The sequence below is a fragment of the Mesoplodon densirostris genome, chromosome 14 (genome assembly GCF_025265405.1).
Source record: "Mesoplodon densirostris isolate mMesDen1 chromosome 14, mMesDen1 primary haplotype, whole genome shotgun sequence".
Lineage (NCBI taxonomy): Eukaryota > Metazoa > Chordata > Mammalia > Artiodactyla > Ziphiidae > Mesoplodon > Mesoplodon densirostris.
The window spans coordinates 7,829,850-7,845,279 of NC_082674.1; the positions used below are offsets into that span (position 1 = coordinate 7,829,850).

The 15,430-nt window shown below is 54.0% G+C and overlaps 1 protein-coding gene across 2 annotated transcripts in view; it reads left to right on the forward strand.

Annotated features, from left to right (window-relative positions):
* Nucleotides 1-15,430, forward strand: part of HPCAL1 (hippocalcin like 1) — a 114,584-nt gene that overhangs the window by 96,354 nt on the left and 2,800 nt on the right. For both annotated transcript variants that reach the window (XM_060117649.1, XM_060117650.1), the window contains 2 exons: nucleotides 11,925-12,320; nucleotides 14,642-14,747. In XM_060117649.1, the coding sequence (XP_059973632.1) occupies nucleotides 11,943-12,320; nucleotides 14,642-14,747 (484 nt within the window). In that variant the 5' untranslated portion in view covers nucleotides 11,925-11,942. The remainder of the gene's footprint in view (nucleotides 1-11,924; nucleotides 12,321-14,641; nucleotides 14,748-15,430) is intronic.

Below are 15,430 nucleotides of genomic sequence, written 5' to 3' on the forward strand. Positions count from 1 at the left end.
CGAGGAGCCCCCGCCCCACGCCTCCCAGAGCCGCCTGTCCAGCCACTGCGTGCTGGGTGCTGGCCCACCAGCTGGGCCTCTCCTTCTCGGTTCCTCTCCTGCTGGGAGGACGTTGCCTCGGGGAAAGACTGCGGCTCACATCCGGGAGCGTCAGAGTGGAATTGCAGGTTCACTGCCGCCGGCCTGCGGGTCTTTCCCCCGCGGGCTGGGTCTGCGTGAGTCACTCCGCAGCCAGCCGGGCCCAAGCAGCCAGGAGGAATTTACTCCAAGATGTGCAGCGGCCGGTGTCCCAAACCTCCATGTGCAATAAGCCAGCTGCGGTGGCGGCCCCTCTGCCAGCTCTGTCCCCCCAAGGGCTGACCGAAGGGGGAGCAGACCTATGGCGGGGCTGGGAGTGGAGGGAGTGGCTTCTGAGATCTCACACCGGTTCCTGTCTTCAGCCCACCGTGTCCAGGCTACCGTGGCCTCTTAGGTTTCCTTCAAAAGAGCAGTCAGCCTGCGGCCGGCTCTGCGTCCCTGAGGTGATGCTGTGTGACTCATATGTTTGTTAGTTTCAACCTCGGAGCTTTTATGGTTCCATAGAACAGTGACAGAGCCCTGAGCCCTGGACGAGATTCATTCTGAGCGTTTTCCTGGGGCATGGGCTCTTTCTGGGGAGGGTTGGGGGGTGTCACCACCCGCCGTTCCAGCCCCTCCTGTTGCTCCCCTTGACCATCTCCTCTGCAATCGGCGTTGCGGTTTTGGCCTTCTTCTGCAGTCATGCTCGGTGCTCACGTCCCAGCCTCTGTGGCACTGGGTGGGTTCTCTCTGGGCCTCCTTGCCCTGGCACACGCTGTTGCCTTTGTCCGCCCACCTGGAGAACTCTTGAGCCTTTAAGCCTGGCTCAGACCTGCACTGTCAGACCTCCCAGCCGTCTCACGGGGGACAGGCCAGCTCGGCTCCGGCACTCCGGGACCCTCGTAAGTCACCCTCGTTCTACACGTTACCCGTATCGTGGGTGTGCTGGGGGCACCTGGGAAGGGTCTCTGTGTCTTGTTCATCCAGGTGTTTCCATGCCCGGCACAGAGTGGGCCTCGGGAACATTTGTGGGCAAAAGGGAACAAATTTCCCTCCCCACTCCAGCCTGGCATTTGGGGCTGTGCCACCATAAGCGTCAAATTTGCCTTCAAAGCAAGGCACTAAGGCTCCAGGTGGGGCAGAGGAAGCCCCAGGCTCTGTGGCCAGGACTGCACACCTGGATTCCCACCTGGCTCGCTCAGGCCCACCTCTCGCCAGGTGCTGCTGGCCCTGCTCCTGGCCTGGCATCCAGCACCCTCTGTAGAAACATGGGACTCACCTATGGCTGGACATGCATGGCAGTTTCAGCATTAAGAAAAGTCACGTGGTCTTGGTTTGGGTCCTGCCTCGAGTCCTTTTCCCGCTGCATCATCAGAGTCCATCGAGAGAGGCTCCTCCTCTCGGGCATTTCCCCTTCCTCTCCCTGTCTTGTTCTTCCCCCAGAGGCTCATTTACGTCTGATCCACTAACCCGCCTTCCTCACGGGGGAAGCAGTTCAAAGCGCTCGTCCCCTGAAGATTCAAGGAGCAGTGACCTTGGCTCTGGGGTGAGGCTGCACCACTCAAGTGAGAGATCCCAGCTGGAGGTCAGGGTGAGCCCCCGTGGCGGAGGACCACAGAGTTGGGGGCGTGTTCACTGCAGGAGGGAGGAGATGGCACTGCCACGCTGCTGCGGCTGGTCCTGTGCCGATACATGGAACTTTCCAGAACACCAGGTCTGAATTACAGAATGTCCCTTCATGGAGCTTCAAACCTGAGCAAGAGAGCGCTTGGTCATCCTAATCCCTGATGTTGCTTCCCATTTTCCTGTTACTGGAAGAGTCACAAACTGTTAGAACAAGAGGGTCCTAGAAGAAACCCATTCACTTGTTCATCTGTTCATTCATTCAGACACTGCGCTAAGCCCTTGGACACGCAACCATTATTCACATATTTTTACTGAGCCTAGTTGTGTGCCAGGCCCTGTTCGGGGCAGTGTGGGGATGTCATGGTGAGCAAAAGCAGGGAGTCAACCATGTATCAGTATAGTGCCAAGTAGTAGGAACGGCCACGAAAAGGGGGCAGGGTAAGGGCGGGTAAGCAGCATCCGCTGCTTGAGATGGGCTCTTTGGAGGAGGTGCCCCCAAGAAGACTCGAGCAAAGATGTGAACATTGAGGGAGTGCACTTTGCAGATACTGAGGGGGAGGGCAGACCAGGTGGAAGGAACTGCAAATGCAAAGGCCTTGGGGCTAGAACATGCTAGCAGTTTCTCCTACTAGCATGAGTGAGGTATCCTCTTTCCTAAAGGAGCTCACAGTCTAATGAGGGAAAAACATTAGTAAACAATGCACTAAAAGTTGAGGTCATAATAGAAATAGGTTTAAAAATGGTATTGGAATGCAGAAGGAAGAGAAACTGTAGAGGGGTTAGGAAATGCATCCGTGAGTAGGTGACATTTGACCTGGGCTCTGGTGCATGAATAGGAGTTTGCTGGGTGGCTGAGAGGAGCAGCCACATGGTTGACCCGGTGATTTCAGGCACAAAGTATTCAGGGAAAGCTACCCACAGTTCCTATTCCTGTTGTGTTAGCGGTTTCTGCAAGGGAAAGAACATCCTCTCCTCTCGGGGACTTTCCTTTTCTCCACGTCTTCCTTTTCCCCTGGCTCATTTAGGGCATGTCAACCTCAGGAAAGTGGAAGGAGAGGATGGCTCAAGATAAGGAGGAGATTTCTCTGTCTTGCTTGGCCAGCCTGCCTCTTTCCTTCCTTCTCCCTTCCTCTCTTCCTCTCCTCCCTCCCTCCCTCCTTCCATCCTTTCTTTTATATATTTTTAAAGCTTTGGGGAGTCGTGGGATTTTAAACTGCTGGGGTGGGTACAGAAGTCAGGAGGACTTTCAGTTGGATTTCTCAACCGTGGTCATTGCCTGGAGCCCATCCAGCATGTGAAGCTGTGATGCAACAGTTTTTCAGGAAGCCTCTGGAAAAGGGCTCCCCGAGGTACGTGGGCTGAATTTGGATCCAGGTACACCCTGTAGCCACCGGCTCCAGAGGTGTTACTAACCCCCTCTTGCCCTAGATCTCACCTGGGGCTTTTGTGTTCTCCCTTAGAAGAGGAGGAGGGACACCCCCTTTCTGCAGCCCCTCCCCCTGGCCTTATGCCTTAGCCAGGACCAGACCTGGGTCTTCATTGCAGCTGGCCTCCGGCAAAGTTCTTGAAGCTGCTGAAAATAGAAACTTGTGGGACTCACATGTAATTATGAAACACAAACACCCTTATCTTTCATTCAAGGGCACCAAGGAGTGAAATAAACACAGGCCACCTCTCCCAGCTGGGTCATAGCTAGCAATGGGTCTGTAAACAGGATGCTAAGGAACTTGGTAGCCCCCTAAACCGCGCCCCAAGGATCTACCCAGTGCCGAGCAACCACTAGATAGACAACGCGAGTCACCTATATATGTAATTTTAACTTTTCTGGTAACCACCTTAAAAAAGTAAAAAGAAACAGATGAAATTAATGTTACCAAAATAATTAATCTATATCTCAAATGTTATCATTTATCATTTCACATGTAATCAGGATAGAAAATTTATTTTTTTTATTTTTATTTTTTTTTGCGGTATGCGGGCCTCTCACTGTTGTGGCCTCCCCCGCTGCGGAGCACAGGCTCCGGACGCGCAGGCTCCGGACGCGCAGGCTCAGTGGCCATGGCTCACGGGCCCAGCCGCTCCGCGGCATATGGGATCCTCCCAGACCGGGGCACGAACCCACATCCCCTGCATCGGCAGGCGGACTCCCAACCACTTGCGCCACCAGGGAGGCCCGAAAATTTATTTTTTAATTAATTAATTGATTTTTGGCTGCGTTGGGTCTTTGTTGCTACGCATGGGCTTTCTCTAGTTGCGGCGAGCGGGGGCTACTCTTCGTTGTGGTGTGTGGTCTTCTCGTTGCCGTGGCTTCTCTTGTTGTGGAGCACGGGCTCTAGGCGTGCGGGCTTGCTCAGTAGTTGTGGCTCGTGGGCTCTAGAGCGCAGGCTCAGTAGTTGTGGCTCGTGGGCTCTAGAGCGCAGGCTCAGTAGTTGTGGCACATGGGCTTAGTTGCTCCGCGGCATGTGGGATCTTCCCGGACCAGGGCTCGAACCCGTGTCCCCTGCCTTGGCAGGCGGATTCTTAACCACTGCGCCACCAGGGAAGTCCCGAAAAATTATTAATGAGATATTTTTTCCCTGTATTAAGTCTTCAAAATCCAGTGAGAATTTTACGCCTAGGGCACTTATATGAATTCAGATCGGCCACATTTTAAGTGCTCAATAGCCACTGTGGCTACTATATTGGACAAATACAGCTTATAGATGGAAAAACTGAGGCACCAGCGAGGTGGAGGGGCGGGGTCAGAAAGCTGGGAGGCGGGGTCTCCAGCTCAGGTCTTGGGGAGCTTGCCCGACTGCGCCCTCTAGCGTCCACCCCACCGCACTGCAGCCGGAGCCACCCCTGCACCGGGTCCCGGCAGTTGTCGCAGACCTCTTGGGACAGGACTGGCCCCTCCTCAGAGCAGCTGCACTAGAAGCCCAGGCAGCAGGCGGCTTGCTTCCCACCTGCATACTGGGAGGAAAGGACACAAAGGCAGTGAGCCTCTTTCCCCCCTAGGACCCGGGCTCAGCCACAGGAGGAGCGTTCGTCCATGAGTCATCAGGAGAAAGACCCAGGGCTGGTGCTGCATGAGAAACAACACAAACCGCCAGCTTTTCTCCTGCCCCTCCAGCCCCCCGTACCCCACCCCACCCACCGTGTCCTGTTCTGCCAGACGGAACAAGCACCGTCTCGAATGAGCCCTCCTTGAAGTGCAAATTCACTGCAGCCGCCCCTCCAGCCTTTGGCCTTTTATGAGGCGTTAGTTCCTCCCACCTCCCCCATCATCTTCCCCCCAAGTGTTTCTAAGTCTGGTTGGCCCAGCAAGCTTTGGAGATCTGAGGTGATGAAAGCGCTTTAGAGCAACGGGATGAAATGTCTACCCACGCTGGCAGCAGGCGTTGAGCTGTGATTAATGGGACATCCGCGCCCTCGGTTCCAGGAAGCGGGCAGCTGATAGGAATGACGCCATTAAAAAGGCTTTAATTTGCAGGCAATACAGACTTCGGGTTAAATATTTTCATAGGGCTCCCCAGTTACATGTTTACTTTTTTTTTCTTTACAATTTAACACATTAAGAACAGTAACCTCTAGAGTAACTGAGAGCCACAGAGATGGCTGTTAGCGCTACATTAACTCCCTCCCCCATTTTTCCATTACTGTGAATTAAAATGTCGTCTTCGATGCCCTCAGAAGGGTGTTGTTTGTCTGATCCAACCCCTGCTTGGTCGTGAAGCTTTTTAAGCCCAGTAAGAGATGGCTCTGACCTTGAATCGGTTGTCCTCCCCTGGCACATCCGTTCTTCACCCCATCTTTCACTGTAGATGAAAGTAAGATTTTCTGGTAAATGAAAGCTGGGGTGTTTGCCTAATGACAGGGCCAGGGGGCCATTTCTGCTGGGAAGTGGGAGTGGTGGCTTTGTCTTTGCAGAAAGGCTTGCGTTTTGTCAGCCATCTTCCCAGCCAGCTGATCGTCAATAAGGTTGGTTCATTGGCTTAATTAGTAACAGAGGGGTCACTGGGGTGCAGCGTTCCACCATCCACCATGTTCCCTTGAGGCTGCCTGCTTCGGGCCAAGAGCCTCCGGGACAGAGTGCTGAAATGAGGTTCTTTAGAAATATTTCACCCGAGCCTTTGGAAAGCACACGCAGGCTGATCCAGGAGGTGATGGGGAGTGCCGGTGGGGCTTTATGTGACATTCATGGGCCCCACTTCATGGCTTCATGAGAGTCACAGTGGGAAGGCCGTCTTGTGAAACTGTCTGGTGAGAAGTTTAATGGCGAGAGGAGACAGAGGAGGTGGTCGCCAGCTGGAAGCCCCGCCTGTCACAGGCAAGCTCGTGCCTCGCACAAGCCTCAGTTCTTTGTCTCTAAGTCGGAGGTGACGGAGATGCCCTGGCCTGCTCCCAGTGACCCCTGCCTGCAGGGCCTGGAACCTGCCGTGTGCGCCCTAGAGGTGGCCTGTGGGAGTCGAGCCTCCAGTGGCTTTTAAAGCCCTTGTCATTCAGTTTGGATTCCGCGTGCCACCTTCCTAGGCAGGCTGCCTCCGCTCCACATGGGAATGAAGGATTCCTCCTCGGAGCTTGGACCTTCCCCCGCCCCCTCCTTCGTGTCACTTATTATGCCCCATCCGTATGCCATAAGTAGCCTGGAGTGAGAACCCGGACCTACGTCCCCAGGCATTTAGGGGACCCAGTGGACTGGAGTATACTGCGCACAGCCTGTGCACCCAGCCTGGAGCCAGACCCAGAGGACACGCCGAGGGCAAGGGCGGCCTGCACCCCTGGGCTGAGGTTTTTGGGGGCGGAGCACCGGCTAGTGCACACATGTGCCCCACAAGCATTTGCACAATTACTCGGGTGCAGGATGTGATGCGGCACACAGGATTTGTAGACAGCGAGTTTCCGGATTCTTGCAGGGGGTGCTATACCATCTTCCCTGATTCCATTGCCTTTCGTGGCTGGGGGGTCAGCCCTTGTGATGAGAGGCTTCCGCATTCAATAGGGACACAGGATTCTTCGACCTGGGACCTCCAGACCCAGGGGTCCTAGACCATCAGACCGCAGAGGGGCCCAAAGAACACTGTGGTCCTTATACCGCTTGCCACCCCCACCCCCGGTTTTAAAATTTGTGGTAAAATATACATAACATAAAGTTGACCATCTTGGGCTTCCCTGGTGGCGCAGTGGTTGAGAGTCCGCCTGCCGATGCAGGGGACACGGGTTCGTGCCCCGGTCCAGGAAGATCCCACATGCCGCGGAGCGGCTGGGCCCGTGAGCCATGACCGCTGAGCCTGCGCGTCCGGAGCCTGTGCTCCGCAACGGGAGAGGCCACAACAGTGAGAGGCCCGCGTACCAGCAAAAAAAAAAAAAAAAAAAATTGACCATCTTAGCCATTTGTAAGTGTACAGTTCAGTTGTGTTAAAGTACATTCACACTGTTGTGCAACCAATAATCTCCAGAACTCTCTTCCTCTAAATTCAGCTTGGGCTCTTAGGGGATTTCTGCAAACAGAAGCCCTCTCCTCAACTCTGGATTCTTACCTGGTACCCCAGGATGGCTTCGACATCCTTGGAGTTGTCTTGAACTTTCTGTAGCAAAATTAATGTTACCGACTTTTAAAACGGTAATGCTGTAAGTGAGCCCTTTAATTCAGCTGACTGGGCATGGTCAAGAAATCAAAGCAGAGGTGGGTACCCTACTTGAAAGCCGTGAGGTCTCCCTAAAGGACATTTGAAAATCAGTGATGGATTCCTGCAACATCGTCCTCAAAAATATGGTTTCCCATCAGCCCTGATTTTGACAGCCCCAGGTTTTACTAACTCAACCTTCAAGACAGTGGCAGGAAAACATGTTTTTCCACCCACGATTTCTTGGTAGTTTTCCCCCAAAGTAAAACTTACCTTTTTTGCTTCCTGGACCCATCCCTCAATTTCTCCCAGCCTTGCTTTTCCTCTCTGTACAGCTGGGAATGCCAGGCCGGCCCTGCCCATCTCCCAGGGTTCGGGGTCGATCATAGAGCTCCGTGGTGAAGCTCAAATGGACTCCTGGTCACATCCCAGCTCCAGCAGCTGTGGGACCCTGGGAAAGTTACTTGACACCCCCGGGCCCCAGTTTCACCATTTGTGAAACGGTCTGCACAGTGCCTGGCACAGCTTGGTGAATTGTGGCTGCAATGGGGGGTTTTGATGCTAAAATGGACCAATGTGAGTGACTCGCCTGCATCCTACATGCTCTGGCCTTGATGAGCTCTTCAAAGGCAGGACCCAGGCCTGATATGTCTGTCCCAGAGTCCTACCTTCTCCCCTCTCCCCATCCCGTGAGCCCCCAGAACTCTCAGGAAGGACCCCTTGCATTGTGTCCCCCAAAGGGGAGCACACCCAGGCTCTGCTGGAATACCAGCTTTGCCAGAAACCACCCTGCCTCAGAGTTAGCAGGTGTCTGTATGTGTGTGTACACAACCAGCACCAGCACTGCAGCGGGAAGGCCCACTCAATCAACACAGACATCTGTTCTCCGCCGGGCCCAGGGGGCCGCTGGGATTCTGCAGCCCCACGTGCCTGCCTGCGGGGACACGTGAGAAGGGCTGGGAAAGCTGAAGCCTCCCCGGGCAGACCTCGGAGCCCTCGGCTGTCACCTTCTAGCGGTTGTGTTGACCGTACTTGTCATGCGCCCTGATATGGTCCCTTCCTTTCCATAAACATTCGTTACATTGGGTGGAGGAGGTGTTAGGAGTTAGCATTTCCGTGGGATCAGAAAGAACACAAACCACAGACACATTCTGAGGCCAGTTGATACCATTGTTCTGAGCGGTGGTTTGGTCTTCACTGAGGTGAACGGATTCTAAAAGGACCGACCGTGGGGATTCCCTGGCGGTCCAGTGGTTAGGACTCAGCACTTTCACTACCCGGGCCTGGGTTCGGTCCCTGCTCAGGGAACTAAAATCCTGCAAGCCATGCGGCGCAGCAGAAAAAAAAAAAAAAAAAAAAAAAAAAAAGATGTAGAAGGACCAACCCTCAGCTCTCAGAGCCCAGAGCTTCACAGAAGATGGGTTGTTTCCACGATGAAAAGTGCAGGAATGCTAATCGGGAAAAGGCTGCACCATTAACTATTGAAGGTGGCCGGGAAGGCCATGTTCATGACCAGGGTGCCCTTCCCTGGGCCAGCCTCCTCTGGACCAGCCGCCCCTGGCTGCCCCCAGCAAGGTGTGGGACGGGGCCAGATGACCTGGTCCAAGGGCTGGCTTTGCCTCCAGAGCCTCCGGGTCTGTTTCCTCCCTGGTGAAGTGGGACTAATAATACAGGCAAGGTGTCTGATAAAAACAAAAGTGTCCCCCAGTCTGTGGACCTTCTTCTGATTGTCCCCGGTGCTGGCAGATCAGGAGTTAAAGCTCTGGGAACCTCACGGTGCCCGGCACGGGGTTCTGCCTCACTGACGCCGATGCCACGCGGTATCAGGTCAGTTCTCGGGGCAGCTGTCTTAGGGCCCCAGAGCTGCTGCATCAAAGCACCACAGACTGGACAGCTTCAAAAACAGAAATCTATTCTCTCTCGCTTCTGGAGGCTGCAAGTCCAAGATCAAGGTGTCGGCTGGTTTGGCTCCTTCCGAGGCCTCGTTCCTTGGCCTGAAGATGGCCACCTTCTCCCCGTGTCTGCACATGGTCTTCCAGAGGGAAGTGTGTCTGTGTGTCTGTGTCCCAAGCTTCTCTTTCAAGGGTACCAGTCAGACTGGATCAGGCCTCACCCATATGACCTCATTTATCTTAATTACCTCTTTAAGGACCCTGTCACCAAATACAGCCACATTCTGAGGTCCCAGGGTTGGACTTCAGCGTGTGAATTTGGGGGGGACAGTTCAGTCCACGACGGCAGCTGGCCCGCTCCGCCCACCCCTACGGACACGTGGGCACACGGTGCTGGAAGAGGGGCCTCAGGTCTCAGCTGAAGGAGTGAGGAGCGAGGAGGGGCAGATGCGGTGAAACCCTCCACACTGCAGCCCCTTCTGCTCGTGGATGCTGCCTTTGAAGCATGAGATGGGAAGTTGAAGGAGAGACACCTAAGACAAGCCACTCCTCTCCACACCCTCCAGACACGGGCTAGGAGACTTGCACAATTAAGAGGAGTGTGGAAAATACAAAGCCTTGAGAGCAGCTGAACTGCGTAAAGGACTGAAGATTAGCCTTTTTAGTGCAGGAAATGCGGAGGTGGAAGTGTGCAGTCTGCGGCGTGTCTTAAGTCAAGTCTGAGAGCCCTGGGGCGGGGGAGTGGGGCTGCTGGGGGCCATTGGAAACTGACAACCAAGTTACGTAGAGATTTGCTGGTTTCCACTTATTAGGATCAACCTATAGGTAAAGCAGAAAGTAGAGATTGTAAACCTTGATGATGTACAAATAGTGGTTCCCATGCACGACAGGAGCTGATGTGGAAGAAAGGTGGAGAGGTTAGGAGAGGAGAAGGGAATGAGTAGCTTGATCGTATAGAGAGCGAGAGATCCAGGTCAAGTGGCTCAATCAAGAAATAGAGGACTCTTGTGTGTTCATTTTTTTGAATTAAAAAAATACACAGAGTTCAACATTTGAAATTACAAAAAGATTTACACTAAAAAGTCTACGTTTGTATTAAAAAAATTAAAAATGTATATAATAATAAAAACAGAAAGTAATGGTAGAGGGATATTTATTAAAAGAAAATATGTTTGTTGTAAAAGAATAAATGATCCAAAGAACATTAAAAAAAAATCAACTATACTTCAATGAAAACTAAACTAAAAAAAAAAAAAAGTCTCCGTTTGACCCTTGTCTATCAGCCGTCTCTCTTTCTGTAGCCAGTGTTATCATTTCCCAAGAAGTCATTCCAAACATACAAGCATGAACATATATATATATTTTTTTCTTCCACAAACGGTAGCAAACTCTATGTGCTGTTCTTCACCTTTTCTTTTCACTTAAAAATAGATCTTGATGATTATTTCACATCAGCTAGTAATGACAGATGCCTGGGTTGTTTATTATTACAGACAACGTGCAGGAATTGGCCGTGTACAGAGGCTATTTGCACGGGTGGGAGCATCTTTAGATTTGTTCCTAGAAGTGCGGTTGCTGCGTCGAAGGGAACGTGTTTGTAATTTTGAAAGATATTCCCAAATCCCCCTACTTGGGGGTTAGAAAAGGAACTTTTCTATAATTTAAATTTATATCAATTTAAATTTCATATAATTTCAAGTCATAAAGATAACAAGTAAAAACAATGACATATATGTATGAAACTAATAAAACCTGGGAGGAGACAAAGAAGTAAAAGGAAGTGCCAGGGAAAATATGTAAACTACACTGATTGTATTTAGTAATGGGGATTTAGTACTTAATGTTTAGTATTCATAAATGTTAAGAAGCAGTTCAAGGGGGTTACCTCTGGGACGAGGGTGGAAAGCCTTTTGTTTTCATTTTCTATTCTATATGCTTCAAAAAATGAGTAAGCCATGTACTAGTGTTACTGTGAAAAATCAGAAGATAAAAGGAGGTGGCGAGGTGAAAGCTGTATTAATGTCTAGTAAGAGTATCACCCCAGGGTCAGTCTTACGGATGGGTCTTACGGAAAACCTCGCTGGGGAGCACGCTTCTGCACGCCCGCAGGTGCCTGAGACTTTACTACGAACCTTAGAGACATGCATGTACTCTTGGTGCTAATTCTAGATCCACCCCTGCCCCCCACTCCCAACCAGAGGGCTTCTCAGAGGCAAAAACAAACAAGAGGGACCCCTTAAAAGCTTCTGGATGCCTGTTCTAAGGATAAAATCAGAACATGGTGCCCGAACAAGAAAAGAACTGCTCAGAACACAGGGTGTGGGGTGCAGTCAGCGTGACAGTTTTGCCTGAAGCTGATGAGGGTGATTAAGGGTTTCATCCTCCAACCTTGTACAGCCCCTGCTGGGCACTTGATAAACGCCTCATTCCACGGATTTCAAGTTGCTGTGTTTTCCACCTTTCCACATTCTGGAAGTCAGGATGTGCCTTTTGCAGCGCGAGGTGGCCTGTCCTGACTCCACCGGAGCGTGGCCTTCCTGGTGGTACACAGACCGAGGGCCCGCCTCCCCGCAGGGGTCCTAGGAGGGCTGAGGCACTGCGTCGCGGGGAGGGCCGGAGGCGGGCCTCTCCAGCCCTCGGTGCGGGACACGCGGGGGACGTTTCTCCGCGCCGCTCGGTGGCTGTAGGCTGTGGGGCGCCCTCCCCCGCCCTGATGGCCCCAGCCCGGGCCCCTGTCTTGCAGGTGTCGACGCCGGCCGCCATGGGTAAGCAGAACAGCAAGCTGCGGCCCGAGGTGCTGCAGGACCTGCGGGAGAACACGGAGTTCACGGACCACGAGCTGCAGGAGTGGTACAAGGGCTTCCTCAAGGACTGCCCCACCGGCCACCTGACCGTGGACGAGTTCAAGAAGATCTACGCCAACTTCTTCCCCTACGGCGACGCTTCCAAGTTCGCAGAGCACGTCTTCCGCACCTTCGACACCAACGGCGACGGCACCATCGACTTCCGGGAGTTCATCATCGCGCTGAGTGTGACCTCGCGGGGCAAGCTGGAGCAGAAGCTCAAGTGGGCCTTCAGCATGTACGACCTGGACGGCAACGGCTACATCAGCCGCAGCGAGATGCTGGAGATCGTGCAGGTGCGCCCCGGAGGGAGGGGCTGGCGGAGCGCAGCCGCGGGGGTGGGGCTGGGGCTGGGGGGGGGCGGGGTCCCCCGATGCCCCGCCCACTCCGGACAGCGCTCCTGTCCTCCCCGCGCCTTCAGCCCTTCGCAGCTAGGTGACTGCCAGCCCCTCCCTCGTGTACTTTTGAAAGTGACCAGTTGTCACCGGACTGGCGGGTCCTTGCAGATAGTGATGAGAAGAGCCTTTGTTTACTGATCACTGGCCATCCATCAGGCCTGGCCTAAGCCCTTTGATGAGTTGTGGCCTTCCCGACCCTGGCGGGGCGGAGGATGGAGGTGTCATTCTCTGCAATTCACAAAATCTGAGGCTGGGTGGGGGACCGTGACTTCCAGAGAGTTAACAGAGCTGAACTATAGTAATTCAGAGAGAATTACAGTAATTGAGAGGACCCTTGACACTTGCAGAAGCCACCTGCCAAGACCTGTTCGAGTCCCCGTGTCTGAGAATAAAAGAACAAACAGTTTGTCATGTCCCCAGGGACGTGCAGTGGTAAAGCAAAACTGAAACATTAGTGGCCGCAGAATAAGCTCTGGTACAGAAAGCACTTCAGAGACCTCTTCGCCTCGACTCCAGTCAACAGCTCTGGCAGGGGAAGCTGTTTTCCAGAAAGAAACCGTGTTTTGTTCACTTGCCCAGCTTCCTAGGTGTGTGGTGGAGAGGCACAGAGCTGCCGCTGCCTGGGTGCCTCCTGGAGCCTGGGCGGTTCAGTTCTAGAATTCCTCAGAGGAGATGTCCTCTACACAGAAGGAACTTCCGGGCTAAGCCACAAACAGAGGGTATCAAACCCATGAACTCCTAGACCAGCAGCAAGTGGCCTGAGGCGTGACCAGCCTATTTCCTAAACAGGTGGTTTTCGCACAGTGAGAATCAATCAGCACAGGTTCAGGGGACTCTGTTTCAGCCCTGGCTCCTGGCCCTTAGCGACAAGCGGTGGTAAAAGGAAGAAATCTCATTCTCAGGAATCACCTGTCCCGGCCCACAAGCTGGCCCGTACGCTTCCCTGTCCCTGGCCAAGCAGACCGGCCCGGCCAAGACTTAGAGACACAGCAGGACAGCGAGGGGCCCCATGCCTGTCCAAACGGGATCTGGCTGCTAGGCGCCCAGACCAAGTTCCCAAACTCTGAGACCCTTCCCGTGGCACCCGCAGGTGGCTTGGCCTGCTGAGCGGGATGCCCGGCCGCTATACCGTCGTCAAAACGGACGGGGTTCTAAGAGCTTCAAAGCCCACCAGAGGCCGGGGAGGGTCTTGGCCCTGCCTCCTCTGCACTTGAACAAGTGCCTGCCCCTCTCAGGAGGGGGTCCTGTCCCAAGAGGCCCTGAAAGACACACTGGCCGTGCTGAGAGGCCTGGCCACCTCCACCCTCCTCGGCAAATGGAGAGGGGCCAAGGAGGAGAGAGTATAACAGATACCAGAAGCCTCCCTTGGGATCATTCCTTTTTGGTTTTGTTTTGTAAACCTGCTTTTTAAGATGCTACAACTCTCACACTTCTGCTGTCCTTGGTGTGTTGTTTCAGGAATGAGACTCTCAGTCAAGCCATCTCCGCACAGAACCCCACAGTGGCACAGCCCCTCCCCCTCGCGAGTTACTCTGATGAGCTGCTCGTCACTGGCCTCATCACGCCCCCTGGACACACACACACACACACACACACACAACACAACACTAGGCCGGGCCCCTTGGACAGAGACACACAGAAATGGCTGGCAATGGTGCTGAGCCCTTGGATGGCAGTGTCCTGGGGTTCTCGGTCCTGCTGGAGAGACCCCTCTGCCTTGGTGCTGGCCTTTCTGGGGCTAGTTATGTGGCTTTCCCTGTGGGCTGTCTTTTTTTTGCTTCTCACTCAGGTACAGCAATCCCGTAGTCCGATGTTCGTGGCTACGGGTGCTGAGTGGTGGGCGCTGCACGTATGCGCCTGTATCACCACCACCCTCTGTGAGTTAGCATCCCCAGCCCCCCCGAGGGCCTGGGAACTGTCCCACCTCCCGCCCCCGCAGACACCCCCAGGCTTATAGCTGTCAAAGTGGGTTGTTGGGCCTGTTTGTTTTTGAACTTCACGTAAGTGAGTCTGGCTTCCTTTTGCTCACATGCTGTCTGTGACATGCGTCCACAGCATTGGGAGTAGCAGGGAACATTCCAGCTGGGGAGGGTCCTGCAGCTGTGAGCATCCTGACCTCTTGTCCTGCTGTGGGCTGGGCAGAAGCTCAGGCCTGTGCCCCACCCACCCAGGGACACCCTGGAACCTCGGAGCACATGTGTCTGTGTCCCCCTTCGCAGGCTATATACAAAATGGTGTCCTCCGTGATGAAGATGCCCGAGGATGAGTCCACGCCGGAGAAACGGACGGACAAGATCTTCAGGCAGATGGACACCAACAATGACGGTAGGATCCCTGTGTGTCGTGCCCCACTGCTGGGAGAAGAGTTGTGTTTGGGATCCGTTCCTCCTCTGTAGCTGCTCAGGCCTCACCTGGCCCACCCCTGGCCCTGCCCGGCCAGTGCAGCTGCACTGAGGGGAGAGCCAGAGTTCGGAGTTGGGGCACCGGGCCAGCATCCTGCTCCATGAGCCATAGTCTCCTTGCTTCTAGAACGGGGAGACTGTGGGCCCGTGGGCGTGTCCCGGGCAGAAGAGGCAGCTACGCCCTTGGCACCCGGGCCCTGGAGGGGTTGGGGTCAAGCCTCCCAGGTGGTGGGGGTCCCTTTGCCCCCCACCATCCCTCCCCCAAGCCTCAGTGGCCCCAGGGACTCTGTCGGGATGTGCTGGCCTGCAGCAGCTCTGCCAGGATCTCTGGGTCCACACCGCAGCAGAAGTGGCGTGTCCAGGAGGGGCGGTGGCGACCATACAGTGAGGACGTGCCCTGTGTTTTCTTCTCTGCATTGGCCGTGAGCTTCTGCAGGGTCCCTGCCGAGGAAGGTAGCTATGAAACTGGAGGGATCCGCCAGTGTTAAGTGCAGTCCCAGAGTCAGGTCTGATTTGCTTTTGAAGGATAAAGAAATGCAGCATTTAGAAAAGAAAAAGAGAAAATACCCCCGGGCTGTGCTGGAGATTAAAAATAAGCTAATGCGG